The 17633-nt window shown below is 38.6% G+C and overlaps 1 protein-coding gene across 3 annotated transcripts in view; it reads left to right on the forward strand.

Moving 5' to 3' along the window:
• The window catches only part of LOC101521203 (A disintegrin and metallopeptidase domain 3-like), a 91801-nt gene that overhangs the window by 70170 nt on the left and 3998 nt on the right, over window positions 1-17633 (forward strand). For all 3 annotated transcript variants that reach the window (XM_058669790.1, XM_058669788.1, XM_058669789.1), the window contains 7 exons: window positions 1589-1687; window positions 3339-3534; window positions 4337-4424; window positions 4689-4869; window positions 7963-8049; window positions 15447-15561; window positions 17206-17371. In XM_058669790.1, the coding sequence (XP_058525773.1) occupies window positions 1589-1687; window positions 3339-3534; window positions 4337-4424; window positions 4689-4869; window positions 7963-8049; window positions 15447-15561; window positions 17206-17371 (932 nt within the window). The remainder of the gene's footprint in view (window positions 1-1588; window positions 1688-3338; window positions 3535-4336; window positions 4425-4688; window positions 4870-7962; window positions 8050-15446; window positions 15562-17205; window positions 17372-17633) is intronic.

The raw sequence follows: 17633 nt of genomic DNA on the forward strand, positions 1-17633 counted from the left end.
AGGAAGCTGGATGGGAAGTGAAGGAGCTGGTTCACAAACCAGTGCCCACATGTGTTATCAGCGCATGCAAGGCAAGGATTTAGCCATTACGCTGGACCTAAAGAATAATGTTAAATATTAATTCATGGAGCCCATATTGTCACATAGCAGGATAAGGCACATCATGCAGACACTGTCATTCCTATGTAAAGCACCTGTTCTAGTGCGTGCTTGTTGTTCCACTTCCAATACAGCTTTGTGCTAATTCACCTGAGTATTTGGCCCAAATACTAGGGTCCTTGCTCCTCATGTGGCAGACACAGATTGAGTTTCCTGATTGTGGCTTTGATGTGACATAGCTCTAGCTTTTATAGACATTTAGGGAGTGACATGGTGGACGGGAGAATCCACAGACCTAGGGACATGCTGCTAAGCTTGGCCAGGATAGTTGTCGAAACTGTTCTACTTTCCATTTTCTGACAAAACAGTTGACATTCTCTGCTGGCCTAGATAAACTGGCTGTCATGTCCCCAGGGTTAATCTGGGCATGCTGTCCACTGCACAGGCATCAGCAACTGAGGAGGCCCAGTTCCAACACATGCACATGGAAGCTCTGGGACTCTTCTGGTGGGTCACTGCTTCCACAGTGAGCATAACAGCTGGGACTGGAAGCAGACCAGGCTTAGCTAGGCTGCCACACTGCTTGTGTGAGACAGAACCAGAATGTGCGCAGGCCAGCTGGACTAAGCACTGCACCAGCTGGCAAGTGCCAGGACTGGATGTGAGTCATGTCAGACTGGACCACAGTATACCTTGACTGGTGTGAGATCTCAGGCTGGGAAAATGCCTGGCACAAGAACTGTGAGCACTGCTCTGCTAGGCGGCACATATTTCTGATGAGCACTAGAAGCAGGGCTGGGGAGAAGGCCAGGCTGGACAGGGTAGTGTCACTTGTCAGCATATGTAAGGACCAGGTCTGGGGCTGGGGCGGGGGTGGGGAGTTGGGTTGAGTTAAACTGTAGCACCCATGGGTGTGCATGAGAGTTACATGGGATGCAGGCTGGGTCAGGCTAGGTCAAAGCAGAGGCCAGCACACACACAAAACCAAGACTGGGGGCACACCTGGTGGGGGATACTGGGGTTCAACTTAACTAGGCTGAGGTACCAGATGGCACAAGTGTAGATGGGGAGGGGGTGGTCTGTAATTGGTTGGCTGGGCAGAGCCACAGCACTCATTGGTTTGTGTGAGAAATGGGGCTAAGAGGGAACTGACCAGGCAGCTTGTATCCACTGGTGTGTACTTCGGCTGGTGCAGGTGACATATTATGTTCTGTGTGCTCTGTGACCTGTTGAATGTGTCGTATTTCACACTGATGACATAGAACACCAACAGCACCACAGCCTTACCACGGTCAACTCATGTGTTGCCCCATAAAGCCTAGGGCACAGCTTCTCTGCAGAAGAAAGGAGACTGACATTGTACTTCCAATCTGTCTTGATTCAAAACTTTTTTTTTTGCCATATGGCACATGGCTGCATATCCAAACTACATAAAATCCTTTACATGACTGAAAATATTTATGGTTGACTTCAGGATATCTGCTTTTAGGTGTGCACTCACAAAAAGTGTTGCAATGCTTTGGATTGTAAGCTGATTGAATTTGCTGAGTGTGGCAGTGGAAAGTGCTGTGATAAAAAAACTTGCAAGGTAAGCTTTCTGAATATCACGTTATTTTCTTTTAGGAAATATGTCATATTCACATTTACTCACCTTTAGATGTTTAAAGTAATATTTCAGGTGTTTCCACTTCAATAAGCTTTTATGGTCTATTTTATGCCAGCATCACAGGTAGAAGTTTAGCCTACTGTGCCAGCCCCACCATTTTTTGTCTCTAAATTTTTAATGGTCATACTTTCATCTCAATTTGCAGGCCATGACCTTAACACTTCATTAGGTAAAGGTCTCAACACATAGCCAGAACAAGCTTAAAAATAATAAAATGAAAATAAATCAGTATTCCTCAGGAGCAGAGATTAAGACTATGAACAACCACCAAACCCAAGAATTCCAATCTTGCTCACATAAGTTACACTTTTTTGTACTCTGTGTATTAGTTTTCACAGAGCAGGAAGAAATGTGATATTTGTCTTTTTAGCACTGCGTTATTTCATTGAGCATAATGCTTCTAATTGTAGACATCGTTCTGAGGACACAGTGATATTTTCCTTCCTCCCTTCTCTTCCTCTCACATGCTCTCCCATTAAAAAAAATTTACCTCTGCCATTTAAGAAATGTTTGAAATAGCATTTTAGCATTTTACATTTACGCTACAGTACAAGGCTTAACACAGCACTGAATAATTTGCCTACCAAGTCAAAAAAAAAAAAAAAAAAACCTTAGCTCAGTGGCAATACAGTCAATGTTAAATACAATAACTTAAAAGAAGGAAAAAGTGACCGTTTTACCCACATACAGTAAATTGCATCCTCAGATTATTATCATGCAATGGTATAACATTCTTTACCATTGTTTTGACAAAGATGTAAAACAGAGTTTCGCAAATGTATGCTTGCAGTGGTACATATATACAGAAATGTATTTTCTTTCTTTTTTTTTTTTTTTTTCAAATTTTACCTGCCATACATAAAGAAGAACATTCAGTGATTCAAGGTTCATACAATGTTGTGTAAGTCTTACACCTGAAGACCTGAGATTAAAATCTGGCCCTGGTTCCTGACTGCATGCAGCCTCCTATAAGGCAGGTTGTAGGGACCAGCACGTAGCTGGGCCCCTGCAACCTGCATTGAGGATTAATGTGAAACCTGGATTAAGGACTTGCTAACCTCTGTCCAGCCCAGGCCTACCGAGATGTCAGTGGACAGGTGACGCATGAACCACAGGACTGCCACTATCTGTTTCCCTGACTCAACCAAAACAAAAATAAATCGATATCCCATCATATTGCTGAAGTATTGACCAGTTGCCTGTTTCTGAATGTGTAAGCAAGGAAAAATAAGCACTTAAAAATGTTGATTTGGGGATGAATTTAGTTTCACAGGTGGGTAAAGACAACTTCCACACAGCAGCAAGTCTCTTCTTTTACGTACTTTATGGGGCAGCCGTTGTCTGTGTTTTGCTGAAATCTCTCACACAAACATTCTGCACATGGATTCATCTTGAAGCTTTTTCTTTGCCTGATCCATAATCTACCCCCAAAAGGCAGTTTATGTTTTCCCCAGCATTTGCTTTTTGTTTCAATTCTTTTATGCTAGGGAAGATACACACATACACACACACACACACACACACACACACACACACACACACTCACAAACATTTGCCTTCCCTTGTCTCACAGATACTCAAGAGAGGAAGACTGTGTAGGAAAAGCTCCGATCCATGTGATTTTCCAGAATTCTGCAATGGGACATCTGCATATTGTGTACCTGATGTGAAATCAGCAGACTTGGAACCATGCAATAATAACAGTGCCTACTGTTTTCAAGGAAGGTGTCGAGATCGAGACAGGCAATGTGCAGAACTCTTTGGAGAATGTAAGTGTTTTATCTGTGCTCTGGAGTTCAGTTTTACACAGTAGTTACTCCAAAAGCAGTGTTACCCTGTAGCCATATTGGAAAATGATGTTATTTTTATTGCCACGTTTGAAAATTAGGTTGCAAATCAAGGCAACTGACCTCTCTGTGTCATGATAAAAAAAAAATAGATCTAATACGTACATGACAAAGAGAAGAGGATGCTTATTAAATTTCACGTGATGGCTGGGAAAAGAGCAGATGACTAAAATATCATGGAAGGGGTTGAGTTACTTATTTCTCAATCATTTCTGCAATAGCATGCAGTTTTTCCTATTTTAAGTAGGGTTTAATATGTGCTTCTCCTGTTGGAGCCTTTAATTGATCGGGTTGATAATCTGATGGTTCTGCCCTCAGACCTGACAGGGTCTCCCCAGGAAGCTGAGGAACTAGATTGGACTATAAGATGTTGGACTCTATGTTTAGTTTATGCTTGCAAAGAGGGAATCTCAACTGTACTTGATCAATGGATATGCATCAAGGTGGGATATTCCACATGGGGGGAGGGTGGGGGGAGGGGTGGAGTGATTCCCAGTTCCAATGAAACTGTATCACATAATACAATGTAATCAATGAATAAAAAAATAAAATAAAATAAAATAAAATATGTGCTTCTCCTTCTTATACAAATGGTATGAGAACAAAACATGTTAGGGTATGCTATTGGGTATTTTGGCTGTTACTCTGTATTGATTTGTCCTATATATAACTTCTAACAATTTTTAAAAATATAAACAATTGGAATTTTTTTATCTGTCTTTAGTTTCTAAGGGTGGCAATTATCTGTGTGTCGAAGAAGTGAATTTTCAAGGTGACAACTTTGGAAACTGTAAGACCAAATGCAACTTTAAGTATGTATTCAGAAAGTTCAATGTTTTTCCAATACATGGGGGTATGCTGTGTTTTGATTCATACATAAAGCAAATGTGAAATGATGCCAATACGTAAAGAAGGTCTTGTAAGTAGCACTCCATCAGGTTGTGCATGTTCTGAAAAGTTTTGGTGTTAGGATATAGGGAGTATTTCAAATTAATATTGTCATTTGAATTGTTGTTTACCTGACGTATTGCATACTTATGTGGCTAATGAGTAACTGTCTTGCCTTCAATTGTCAGTCACGTTCTTTGTGGAAAGCTAATATGCAGGTGGTCAAAATCGTCCATAGTGGTAAAGAAAAATTATGACATACAATACATGTATCTTGGAGGCCAAGTCTGTATATCTGCAAAGTTAAGACAAGATCAAACAGCTGATGATACCTATGTGGAAGACGGTTCTATATGTGGTGACAACAGAGTAAATACAACTTTTACTACGTTTTATATAGTTAGTGTTAATTACTGCTCTGATATCAAAAATGTATTTTGAATCACTTGATGTCAGACAGTGAGAAAGTGTGTGTGTGTGTGCGTGTGTGTGAGATAGAAAGAGAAAGGGAGAGAGACAGAGAGAGACAGAGACAGAGAGAGAGAAAGAGAGAGAGAGTGCAAGAGAGGGAAGGGATCCTTCATTTCATCTACTGTTTCACTGCCCAGATGTCTGCAATGGCTGGAACTGGGCCAAGCTGAATCCAGAACTCAAACGTAATCCACGTGTCCCACTTGAGTTCATTCAGGAACCCAAGAATTTGGCCTCCAGCATGTGTGTGACCAGGGAGTTATCATCAGAAACAGAACAGGCACTTGAAACCTGCCACATATGGGAGGGGGGAATTCCATGTGACCTCTCAATTGCTATGCCCAGCATTAACGATCTTAAAATACAAACATCTAAATTTGTGATGGTCAGAGGAACTCCTAATATGAATTTTGCTATAGATATTTAAGCTTATATTATGACATTTTAAAGGAATCTAAGGCTAGGCTAGGATTGTCCTGTAATAATTTGTATAAAACAGTTTCCACTATGGGGGGAGTAGGGACGGTTTCGTGGCACACAAAAGGCGGATTTAACCCGTGCACTGGAGTAGGTGTTTGGATGGCACGCACTAGGCTGTGGCTGCAGTGTCAGACATTGTGTCTGTCCGAGTTAGCTGAAGCTGTCACAACACAGTGTGCCTCTGCTAGCTGCTCACTGACCCTCATCAAAAACACACAGGGGGTGGGGAGTGGTGGCGAACAGGCCCACCCAGCGCACTCTTACCAGAGTGCTACAAGCAAAAGCCCATAGCCAGAGCTCAACTTCCTCTGAGGACAGTGGCAATGCTGAGCTCCTAGCTGACTTGCTGCTTCATGGGGGCTGCCGGTTGGGGGCGTGGGAGTTGGGGCTAGTGCTCTTCTTGCAGTGAGGACAGGGGTCTTGCCATTCTCCCCTACCGAATGTTACCAGAATAGAACCGTGGAAAAGCCTCGCTAACATCCTGAGGCTTAATCAAAACTGTAAGACAAAAGCTTATCATTACCATGAATCCATCAATTAAACTGAAGACTTAGGTTCCAGCGTCCCATCCTCCCTACTGCAAATTACTCTAAAGCAAAGAGCAAGATTATTGTGTGAAAACCTCCCTGGGTTTACCTTTTTCACCAAAACCATACATCACATTTAGAATATTCCATCAGATACTTTAAGGAAAGCCCGTAGAGCATATTGGAAGATGACCGACAGGAAAGCAGAATCTGTATGAAGGAACGTTAATGTGCAATATACCATGTGCAATGTTTATTTATTATGAACAAACTCATAATTTACAATAAAATGGAAACCAAGGTATGATTCTAATGAGCTAATACAAGAATCAATTTTATTAAACCAGTTATCAAATATTCTTTATGTTCCCTCCTCTTTACATGTGAGATAGGATTAGTTACCATGGCAAATTCAAAAGCAAATGAACTGGTCCTACGGAGTAATAAAAAACTTGCCAAGTATCACAATTCTAATGTAAAAGACAAGTGAAATTTTTGTGAAAGAAACATAAATAACCACATATAGCATTCATTTCTCTAATGTCTAACACCTCTAAATGCAAGTTCAGTTCTTGCATTTAAAAATATATATATATATCTGCCAATAGTACATTGCCTGAATTTCAATGTGTAACTATAATTGTCATCAGATACACAATAAGGTTAGTGATATCACCTCAGATTCTGCACAAATATATTACATAAAATGAACAAAATCGTTAATGTTTATCTTAGTAATTACCAATCATTTTTGACTACCTTAATCTCTACACTGGTTCATAGCATTAAATGCATGCCTTTGCTCCCTGAAGGAAAACCAGATCACCTCATCTTCGATGTTGAGTGTTTTATGAAGTCATGACCTATAATTTCACTCACTGATTTTAACACCCAGTTACTTTTTTTTTTTTTGGCCTAACCTGCTTACTTTTTTTTTTATCAATATTTTGCATTATGTAACAGTTTCATAGGCTCTGGGAATCCCCCTCCCCCTCCCCTCCCCCCTGGTGGATTCCTCCACCTTGATGCAGCATTACAGTTCAAATTCAATCAAGATTCTTTCCTTGCAAACATATACCAAGCATGGAGTCCAGCTACTTATTGTCCAGATGGGTTGAACAGTTTCTTGGGGAGACCATTTCTGGTCCGAAGTTAGAGCTGGTATAATATCATCACAGTCAATTAAGAGTCCCAATATAACATCAACAGCAATTTGCAATATTATGGAATTGACATGGTTTTGAGTAACCAGTATGTTAAAAAAAAAAACAAAACAAAAACAAAAAAACACAAGTCCTAACCACAACCTATGATTAGCTCATTGACATCTCAATTTTAGTTTATATACAGGACCGGACCATCTGCTATATACCTTAAAAAGGGTATAGGGTACCATTCAGCTGTCTCGTGTCTATTTCATTTTAGTATTTAGCCATTTGTTGTGTTGAAGTATAATATTATTGATCTTGGCAGATTTTGGGATAATCTAGACTGGCTTGAATGAATGGATTGTGCCCAGCGTGATAGCATAGTGGTTAAGGTCCTCGCCTTGAACATGCCAGGATCCCATATGGATGCTGGTTCTCATCCTGGTGTCCCCGCTTCCCATCCAGCTCATTGCCTGTGGTCTGAGAAAGCAGTCGAAGACAACCCGAGACTTTGGGACCCTGCACCCACATGGGAGACCTGGAGGAGACTCCTGGCTCCTGGCTCCTGGCTTCGGATTGGCTCAGCTCCAGCCATTGCGGTCACTTGGGGAGTGAACCAGCAGACGGAAGATCTTGCTCTCTGTCTCTCCTCTCTGTATAGCTGCCTTTCCATTAAAAAAATACATAAATCTTTTTTTAAAAATGAATGAATGGATTACGTGGGTTCTGCATTCATCTGTTGTATCACCCCTGCATGTGATTATCATGCTACTTTTGAATTCAAATTATTGATTTTAAAGATTTTCTGTTGTTGGTTTCTTTATCATGCCTTGTAGATGTGTTACCAAGGAAGTTGCTCGGACATCGACATTTATCCAGCGAAACCCAGTTGTAACTCAAAACAGCTGTGTAACGGGCATGGCGTATGTAACAATTACTCTTTTTTCATTTGATTTTCAAAACTTACATAAAATGAGTAGTCTTCCTGTCTCTTCACGATGGATATTTAGAGCCAAATGCATTTCCCCTTCCTCCTCTGCTTTCTCTTCCCTTCCTGTTTCCCTCTTATTGTTTGTCCCTAAGCTGTTACAGTAGCGTTATCATTAACTTCTGCATTATGAGTTTAAATTTGTGATATATAAATGTGTCATGAGAGAGGCAAGTAGAGGAAAAGGAAAAAAATGAAGTAATGAAATCTAAGCGTAATTAAAAATGAAAGTGAAAGTTCTGCTCTTACTTGGGAATAAAGGAATGCTGTATACAGCATTTTCCCCCAGTAGGCTCATCTTCCTTATCAAGCTTATCCCTTTTTTTTTTCACTCTGTGCATTAGTGGTTGCAGAGAGAGAGAACATATAATATTTGTCCTTTTGAGACTGGTATATTTCACTAAACATAATGATTTCTAACTGGGTCTATTTTGTTGCAAGTGGTAAGATTTTTTTTCTAAGTGAATTTTTTTTATAATTTTGAATTTTATGATACAATTCCATAGGGTGTGGGATTTCCCTACCTCTTCCCCAAATTCCCACCCCCAACTGATTTTCCCCATATTATTACAATCGTATAGTCCTTCATAAGCAGTCGTAAGTCTGTCAGTCTGTTACTCAGTCTGTTATTTAAGTTTGCCCTGACATTGCCGGTACAGACAATGGCAGACAGTCCAACATCCTATTGTCAAAATATGTCTAATGGTTTCTGTGGGATTCCAGCTTTGATTTGGAAGTAGAGATGTATACTGCATTGTATCTCCACATGTAAATATGATAGTCTCGAGATTTCATTATGATATTTTTTCACTGCAGAGTAGTATTCCCTGGTACCACGTTTTCTTTGTCCATTCATCTGTTAATGGGCCTTTGGGTTTTCTGCTTGTTTTAGCTATGGTGAATTGCAGTGCTATAACCGTGAGGTCTCTGGTAACTTTCTGATGTGTAGATTTCATCTCATTTGTATATATTCCAAGGAGTGTTATGACTGGGTCATATGGTAGATCTGTTTTTAGTTGTCTGGGAAATATCCATACTGACTTCTGCAGTAGGTGCACTAGTCAACATTCCCACCAAGAATAGGTTTAGAGTACCTTTTCCCTTGCACCCTCAACATTAATTATTGTTTGTGGATGTCTGTATGTAGGTTGTTCTCACTGGATTTAGGTGGAACCCTGTCATGTCTTTTATTGTATTTCCCTAAAATTAGAGAACCTGAACATTTTCCTTTTTTGCCCATTAACCATTTAAGCTTAATATTCTCGAAAATACTTATTTGTGTTCTTTGCACATTTCTGACTGGGTTGTTTTACTATTGTTGAGCTTCTGGGTCCTCTGTAAATCCTGGATACTGATCTATTTGCTCTGTAGTTTGTAAATATTTTCTGCTGTTCTGTTGTATTTTGTGCTATTCTCGTCACCTTATTGATCAGTACCCTTGCAGTTCAGAAGATTCCTAGCTTGGTATTACCCCATTGGCTTGGTTTTCTGTAATTTCCTGTTCTTTTATGATCTTTTCCACAAGGTCTTTCCTTATGCTTGTGTCTTTCAAAGTAGTTCTGATGTTTTCCTCTGGTGATCTGGTAGCATCAGGTAGTATGTTTAGATCTTTGCTCTGATGTGGAGTTCTACAAAAGGTGAATAGCAGTATCTTGTTTCTCAAGTCTGCAGGTGTTGATTTAGGTGTGCTTAGGTTCACATTGTTGATTTAGGTTAGCTTGTCAAACATTATTTCGATGTAGATGCGTAAGTTTGCTTCTGGGATTTCTATGGTATTTGGCTAATATTCTCACCCGTCTTTATGTCAGTACCAGGCTATCTGATTACCATTGTCTTACAGAAGTCTGATATTTTGATAGCTCCAGCTTTGTTTTTGTTGTTTAAAGTTGCTTTAGCTGTCCTGAGTCAGTGTTTCCATATTAATTTCAGCATTATTTTTCTAGATCTGAGAAGAATATTGCTTATATTTTGATTGAAGCCATATTGCATCTCTAGATTACTTTTGGTAATATAGGCATTTGATAATATTGATTCTACCAATCTACAAGCATGGCAGATTTTTCCGTGTTTTGATTTCTCCCCCCCCTTTTTTTTTAAGTTTTGTAGCTTTCATGCCTAGATAGAGATCTCTCATACCATTGTTTAAGTTTATCCCAAGTTATTCAAGTTCTTTGGCACTGTTGTGAATCAGACTGATCTTATACATTCTTGGCCATGGAATTTTTTGTGTATGTTAAGACCATTCATTCGTGTGTATTTTGTGTCCTGGTCTTATGTGGGACATGTCCTCAGCCATGGAATTGTTTGTGTCTACTAAGGCAGTGATTTATTCGTATTGATTTTATACAGTGAAGCCTTGCAAACTCTGATGAATTCCAGTTCAGTCTGTGGATTCCCCTTTATAGAAAATCGTGTCACCTGCAGCCAGGGATAGCTTGACTTCCTCTTCTCCAGTTTGCATTGAAGGGTTTCCTTTTCTTGTCTCCTAACATCTCTGGCTAGAACCTTTAGAACTGTGTTGAATAGCAGTAGTGAGAGTGAGCATCCTTGTGTGGCTCCAGATCTTAGTGGTCGTGTCCCAGCTTCTCCCCTTTCACCATAGTGCTGGCATTGGATTTTTAACACACAGGTCAATTGTATTGAGGAATGATCCTTCGATGCGTAATTTGCTTAAGGTTTTTAGCATGAAATGATGTTGAATTTTATCAAAGGCTTTCTCTATGTCCATTAAGATAATCTCTTCAGTGTATCACATTTATTGATATGCATATGTTGAACCATTTCTACAGCTCAGGGATAAATCTCACTTATTCTAGGTGAATTGTCTTTGACTTGTTGTTTGATTTGATTAGCTAGTATTTTATTGAGGATTTTTCTATCAATGTTCACCAGGGATTTTGGTCTGTAGTTCTCTTTCTCTGGTGTATCTTTTTCTGATTTAGGAATTAAGGTGATGGCCTCATAGAAACAAGTTAGTGGGTTTCCTCTCTTTCTATTCTTTTGAATGAATTGTGAAAGATGGAAATTAGCTCTTAAAAGGTTTGATAGAATTCAACAGTGGAACTGTCCAGTCTTGGATTTTTCTTTGTTTCAAGAGTCTTTATTATTGATTCAATCTCTGTCCTAGTTATTGGTCTATTTAAGTTGATTCAGGTTGGAAAGATTGTATCTGTCCAGAAACTTGGTCCATTTCTTCTCTATTTACCAATTTGTTGACATAAAGCTATTTATAATAATTCCTAAGGATCATTTGTATTTCCTGATATTCACTTTTTTAAAAGATTTATTTATTTTTATTACAAAGTCAGATATACACAGAGGAGGAGAGACAGAGAGGAACATCTTCCATCCGATGATTCACTCCCCAAGTGAGCCGCAACGGGCCGGTGCGCACCGATCCAAAGCCGGGAACCAGGAACCTCCTCCGGGTCTCCCACGCGGGTGCAAGGTCCCAATGCATTGGGTCGTCCTCAACTGCTTTCCCAGGCCACAAGCAGGGAGCTGGATGGGAAGTGGAGCTGCCGAGATTAGAACCGGCACCCATATGGGATCCCGGGGTGTTCAAGGCGAGGACTTTATCCGCTAGGCCACGCCGCTGGGCCCCTGATATTCATTGTTATATTGACTTTTTCATTTCTGATTTGATTAATTAGTATCTTTTTTTTCTTCATTAGTTGTGCTAATGATATGTTCTAACCCGGATAAGGTCCCACGCAGTGATGAAAAGAATTTGCATTCTGTATTTATAGGATGAAATACTCTGCAGATATTGATTAAATAATTTGATCCACCATGTGAGGTAGCTCTGTTGTTTCTTTGTTTAATTTCTGGCTCATAGATTTGTCCATTATCGATAATGGGGTGTTGAGATTCCACATTATTCTTCAGGACTCTGCATCTCCCTTTAGATCCATTGACAACTGTTTCTTCAAACCCAGGTGCCCTGTTGTTGGGCTCATATCCACTTGTATTTATTTTGTCTTGTTGAATGGCTTGTTATGTAATACCTTTCTGCATGTCTTTTAGCGGTTTTTGTGTTATAGTCCACTTTACCTGCCATGAGATTGGCTACACCGGCTTGTTTTTTTCCTTTCTGTTCACGTAGGATACGTTTTCATCTTCTAATTTTCAGTCTATGTATACCTTTGTTGGTGAGGTGTGTTTCTTGTAGCAGCAGATAGATCTCGCCTTTTGATACAGTTGGCTGGTTTATATCTTTTGACTGGAGAGTTTAGGCCATTTGTGTCCATTGTTATTACTGAAAGGCAACAACTTGGTCCTATCACTTTAACATAGATGTCTATTTGTCTACTTTTGTCTTCTTTTGTACATTTACTGGGAAGTAAATATACACACACACACACACATATATTTATATGTGTCTGTGATTACTTAATTGTGTCACATAATTCTTGTATGTCTTTTTTGCTTGTTTTATTTAGTCATCTAGTTTTTCATAAACTTGACCTTTTTTTCCCAGGAATTATTTTCTAGTTCTGAGATTCTTTCTTCATCTTGTCCTTTCTGATGTTAAGGCTTTCCCTTTTTTTTTTTTCTGATATTGAATTCTTCATTTCTAACACTTCAGTTTGATTTACTTTCAATATTCCAATCTAATGTGAGAACATTTTCTTTATTTCGTGTATGGATTTTCTAAAATCCTGCATCTTTAAAATTTTTTAAAAATTATTTTCTTAGACAACTTATGGTGTCCACTTCTAGTTGTAAAACTTGAAATACTCTTCTGTTTCTTTAGCAGCTTCGTGCCGTCTTCCTCACTTGTGTTGGTTATGTATCTTTTTACTGCTAGGCATTTAAATACAGATCCATGGGTTTTCTCTTCAGGTAGACTTTATGAGATGTGTCATTGTGATTTTAAAGTGTAACGAATGCTTTAATGAGGATATAGTGACATGGGCTGGCAGTGGGCTAGGTATTCTGGTCAGTGCTCAAGTGTGGGGTGAGAGTCTGTGGTGAGATACAAGTTTGGCATGATGAATTGCCTCTCTTATCCTCCCTGGGAAGGTAGTGGTCACTGCTATCAAGTATAAACTTAATCCTTATAACCCTCAGATCCTTTGGGATGATCCGTGTTCAAGGTTGTACCACTGTAGATGTAACCCAGCCATACCAGCACAAGTACAATGCAGACGGTCTGTGTAGATCTCTGTGCACCCTGAACTCAGCTCACGACTGCACCCAGCTGGATAGCTATAGAATTCTCACAACCCGTGCAGTGAACTGGCGCCAAGTGGCTCTGGCCAGGCAGAGGGGACTGGCTCCCTGCTCTCTGGTTTTTGGCAGCTTACTAATTGGGGCTAGGACAGACTTTCTGTTCCCAGTGTATGGACAGCTTCCTGTTTATTCTCTGATCTAGTCAATTACTCTCTTCAATATAGTGATTTTAATTCACATCAATAACATTTTCCCAGATAAGGTTTAAATCTTTTAATGATGTTTATTTTGAAAAATTGCAATGAAATAGAAACAGTAGATTGCATTTTTACATATGCGTATCACTTATGCATACATCAGATTGAATATATAAAAATGTAACAAATTGTATGATTAACATGCTGGATAACTGTTTCTAAGTTTTAAAAATAAAAGTATTAAGATTGTACATATTATATATTATTATTGCGTCTATTATGTACATACTATTGTATATAATATATATATAAATCATATATGTGTATGATTATGATTGTTTACTTACATATTGATAATCACTTAAAACTATATTCATACCATACAAATTGCATATGATACAATATTTCTAGAGCGTGAGACTTGCCCATTCAGATCAACTTCATCTTTTGATGGCTTCGGCTTATTTCCATGCATGGATCTTCTAGGCTAAATTATAAAGTGATCTTACCAATGGCCTTTAAAACACTATGGCTTTTAAACTTGGCTATTGCCAATAGCCGTACAACAAGACAATGCTGCACAGACATCTTGGCATGCTTATTAGTAATAAAATCTATTGGAGCTAATATATGTACTGTTTAAGTTTTCTCAGGTAGTAAAAAGTCTTCCTGAAACTTTCCAATTTATACTCCCACCTGTCATATGAGAAAATGCAAATTTCCTCATATTCTGGCCAACGCTGTTTTTCAGTCTCTTAGACCTCTTCTAACCTGTTCAAACCATTGTTAATTTGTTTACTTGGTCATTGATGATAGGGTTCTGACAAATACATGTTCATATTTAGCATCCAACTTTCTGTTTTTGTATCTCTCGTGGAATCATCCCTTGGGTTATAGAAGTTTTCTGGACTTTGTTTTTTGGAAGCATGCGTATAACTTTATGTCCCGTGACTTCTGAGTAGGAATGATCCCTGCCTCATCAATGTGATCAGGAAGATATGATCAGTTCCCATATGTTGCCTGAACATTTTCACACAAGTAATTGTATTACTTTTTTGTTTCTTTGCATAAGCCACTATTTTTAGTTTCTTTCCTTGACCATTCAGTTTTTATGTGATCTTATTTCTGGATTCTGATAGGCCACCGACCCTTTTTATTCATACACAGACCACATTTACAAATATTTTGTAGCTTTCTGCATAGGTTTTAAAAAGTCATACCTGTGTAGCAAAGTTTATTGCTTACTGTAAAGGTTCATTTCATTCCCCATTTATCATAAATGCTAAATGCCACCAAGGCAATTGTGTATGTTTTTGGATTTTTCATTTGTTTACTTGAGAAGCAGAGAAAAACAGAGACAAAAAGAGAGAACATACAGAAAATATCCCCTGTCATCTCATCCTGGGAGACTCACAATAGCCAGGGCGAGGCTGTCCTGGAGCTGGGATCCAGAGATACAATGCAGACTCCTATGTTGGTGACTAGAACCCGATCGCAGGAGCCATCATCACTGCCTCCCAATGCCTTCATCGCTAGGAAGCTGGAATGAGAACTGGAGCTACGCTGCTGTGGGATGCCGGTGTCCCAACCCATGTCCTAACCAACTGGTAGTCAAACCACTACCCATTGGCAAAACTCTTATCATCCAGCACCATTCACAACAAATTTGAACTGTCATTGTCTTCCTAGTTTTGTAACCTCTATGTCTAGAAAACATCAGCCATTTCACATACCTGGGCAACACTGTTCGCTGGTACTGAGAATTTAAAGAGATATGAAATGAAATGAAATGACTTCACATTCCAATTTGGTATAAAACCTATGATTCAAAAGATATTTTTCATAGCAAATTTTAAAAATTAGAGTAAATTCTAAATATCTGTAACAATTTACATTGTCAAGCAATTGCAATTCTTGTTTGTGATATACAAGTGTTTTGTTCTATCTGATTTTCATTTAGGTTTGCAATGATCGTCTTAATTGTCACTGTGATGCTGGATATTCTCCCCCTTATTGTGAGGCAACAAAACATTCACCAGGAGGGAGTATTGATGATGGATTTTGGAACCGTCCAGGTGAGTGTAAATGAGTGCATTCTAAAGAAGTTGGACCACATTTCTGCTGTTGTATGTGGATACTGGATACCTGACCTAGTGCAACTAAGAAACTAAAGTATCCATTGCATGTTAATTTAAATGTTAATATGTTGATTGTGGGAATATTCAGTGCAAATTTGTACCACATTATTAGTAGAAATTATATGAACATTTTTCAATTTGGTCGGTTGTATCTTATGATTTCTTATCTTACCTTATCTGTTTCCATTTCTTGATGATCATTAAACTTAAGGCTTTTTCTAATTATTCTTGAAGAAAAGTAATGTGGGAATCATGCCTTTTTCTCTTTGCTCAGAAACTGTATGTCATTGCATAAAAATTCTTTTTACCAATTTGGAAACAGTAGCTTCACCCAATTTATCCAAATCCTTGACATAGTCCACCCTAATCAATTATGTAAACAGCATTAAAACTAAAATTCATGTAAAAAAGAACAATAAAAATACAATATCATTATATGATAAGTAAATTTTAAATGCAAAAGAAATACACATAGTTAAAGCTGCATAGGATAAGCCCACTACCAGTAATTATATTGAATGAGGAAAAGCAAAAATCTGGAACCAGATTAAGATGGTTATTGTCATCAATTTGATTCAATATATTTCTGGAAATGATAGTCAGACATGTTAGGCAAAAGAAAAAAAAGTGTGTACAAATCCTACAGGAAGGACCCAATTATCTGTTTATTGATGTACACACTAACACAAAACATAAAACATTAAATAATGATGTTTCATATAAAGGACTTTAAGTTACCAAAAAGTTAAATACCTTGGGGTGAATTTAAGCAAAGGTCTAAAAAATACTCTCCAAAATAAAAATGACCCAACATGATGAAAGAATCTCAACTCTAGAAGAAATGGGAGATTTTTCTCTGCAGATTGAAAGAACGAAGTCATCAAAATGTTCACACGAATCAAAACAATTTACAGAGTCAGTGACAACTCCACCAAAATGCCAGTGTCTCTTCACTGGCCTAGACGAAAGTAGACCTAACATTCGTACAAGAACACAAACTAATTGGAAAGCCAATGCAATCTGTTTTTTTGTTTGTTTGTAAAGATTTATTTATTTTATTGGCAAGTCATATATAGAGGAGGAGAGACAGAGAGGAAGATCTTCCGTCTGATGATTCATTCCCCAAGTGACCACAATGGCAGGTGCTGTGCTGATCTGAAGCCTAAGCGTGAATTAATGAGCTTCTTTCACAATTTTAGAATACTTCTCATGTCCTTTCCAATTATAAAGTTGACCATCATGTGTCGAGAGGAAGCTCTTTTTGGATCAGACCTCTTGAGCATCTGCAAATGTGTTTGTCCATATCTTTCCTCAAGTTGGAGAGGTTTCCGTTATTTTTTCATGTGAATTGTAGTACATGTTGTATTACATGTGTTGCCAATAATATGTATAAATGTATAGAATTAATAAAGATATATAATGTTTTGGGGGGATATTGTTATAGAAGACTGGGAAACACTGCTAAATCCGAATTTAACCTTAATCTGTGTTGTTCAAATTTCAAATTTTCACAGTTCAAATTACTGATATAGTTTGATGTAATTTTTGAAAAGTTTAAATAGATGCATCCATGTTTTTTAGGTAAGGGATTTTCCTTGCCAGAAGGATATCAGCGTTCTGGACCAAAGAAAGGCCTTTTATTCAGTTTATACTTTTATCTACCACTCTTTGTTATCATTGGTGTCATTGCTCTGAAGTGGAATAAATTGAAGAAATTTTGGCAAAGAGAAGAACCTTTAAGTGAAGGGTGGGTAGACACATTAATTTTTAAAATTACGGGAAGCATTTGGATGCAATTCAGAGTATTGTGGGTAGGAATTCTCAGAAGAGGATTAATTTTTGTAAGTTTTAAATAAGGACGTCTCAGAGTCCAGGCACACAGGAACACGTCCCATTCCCAGGAGCCACTGCAGCTGCTCGTGACATCTTGGCAGCCTCTCCAGGAGAAGCCGAGCTGACTAAAACGCTCAGGAGGCTCTGCTCACTTCCCAGGCAGCACCACGGTGCCC

Source organism: Ochotona princeps, chromosome 11, assembly GCF_030435755.1.
Source record: "Ochotona princeps isolate mOchPri1 chromosome 11, mOchPri1.hap1, whole genome shotgun sequence".
NCBI classification, from domain to species: domain Eukaryota; kingdom Metazoa; phylum Chordata; class Mammalia; order Lagomorpha; family Ochotonidae; genus Ochotona; species Ochotona princeps.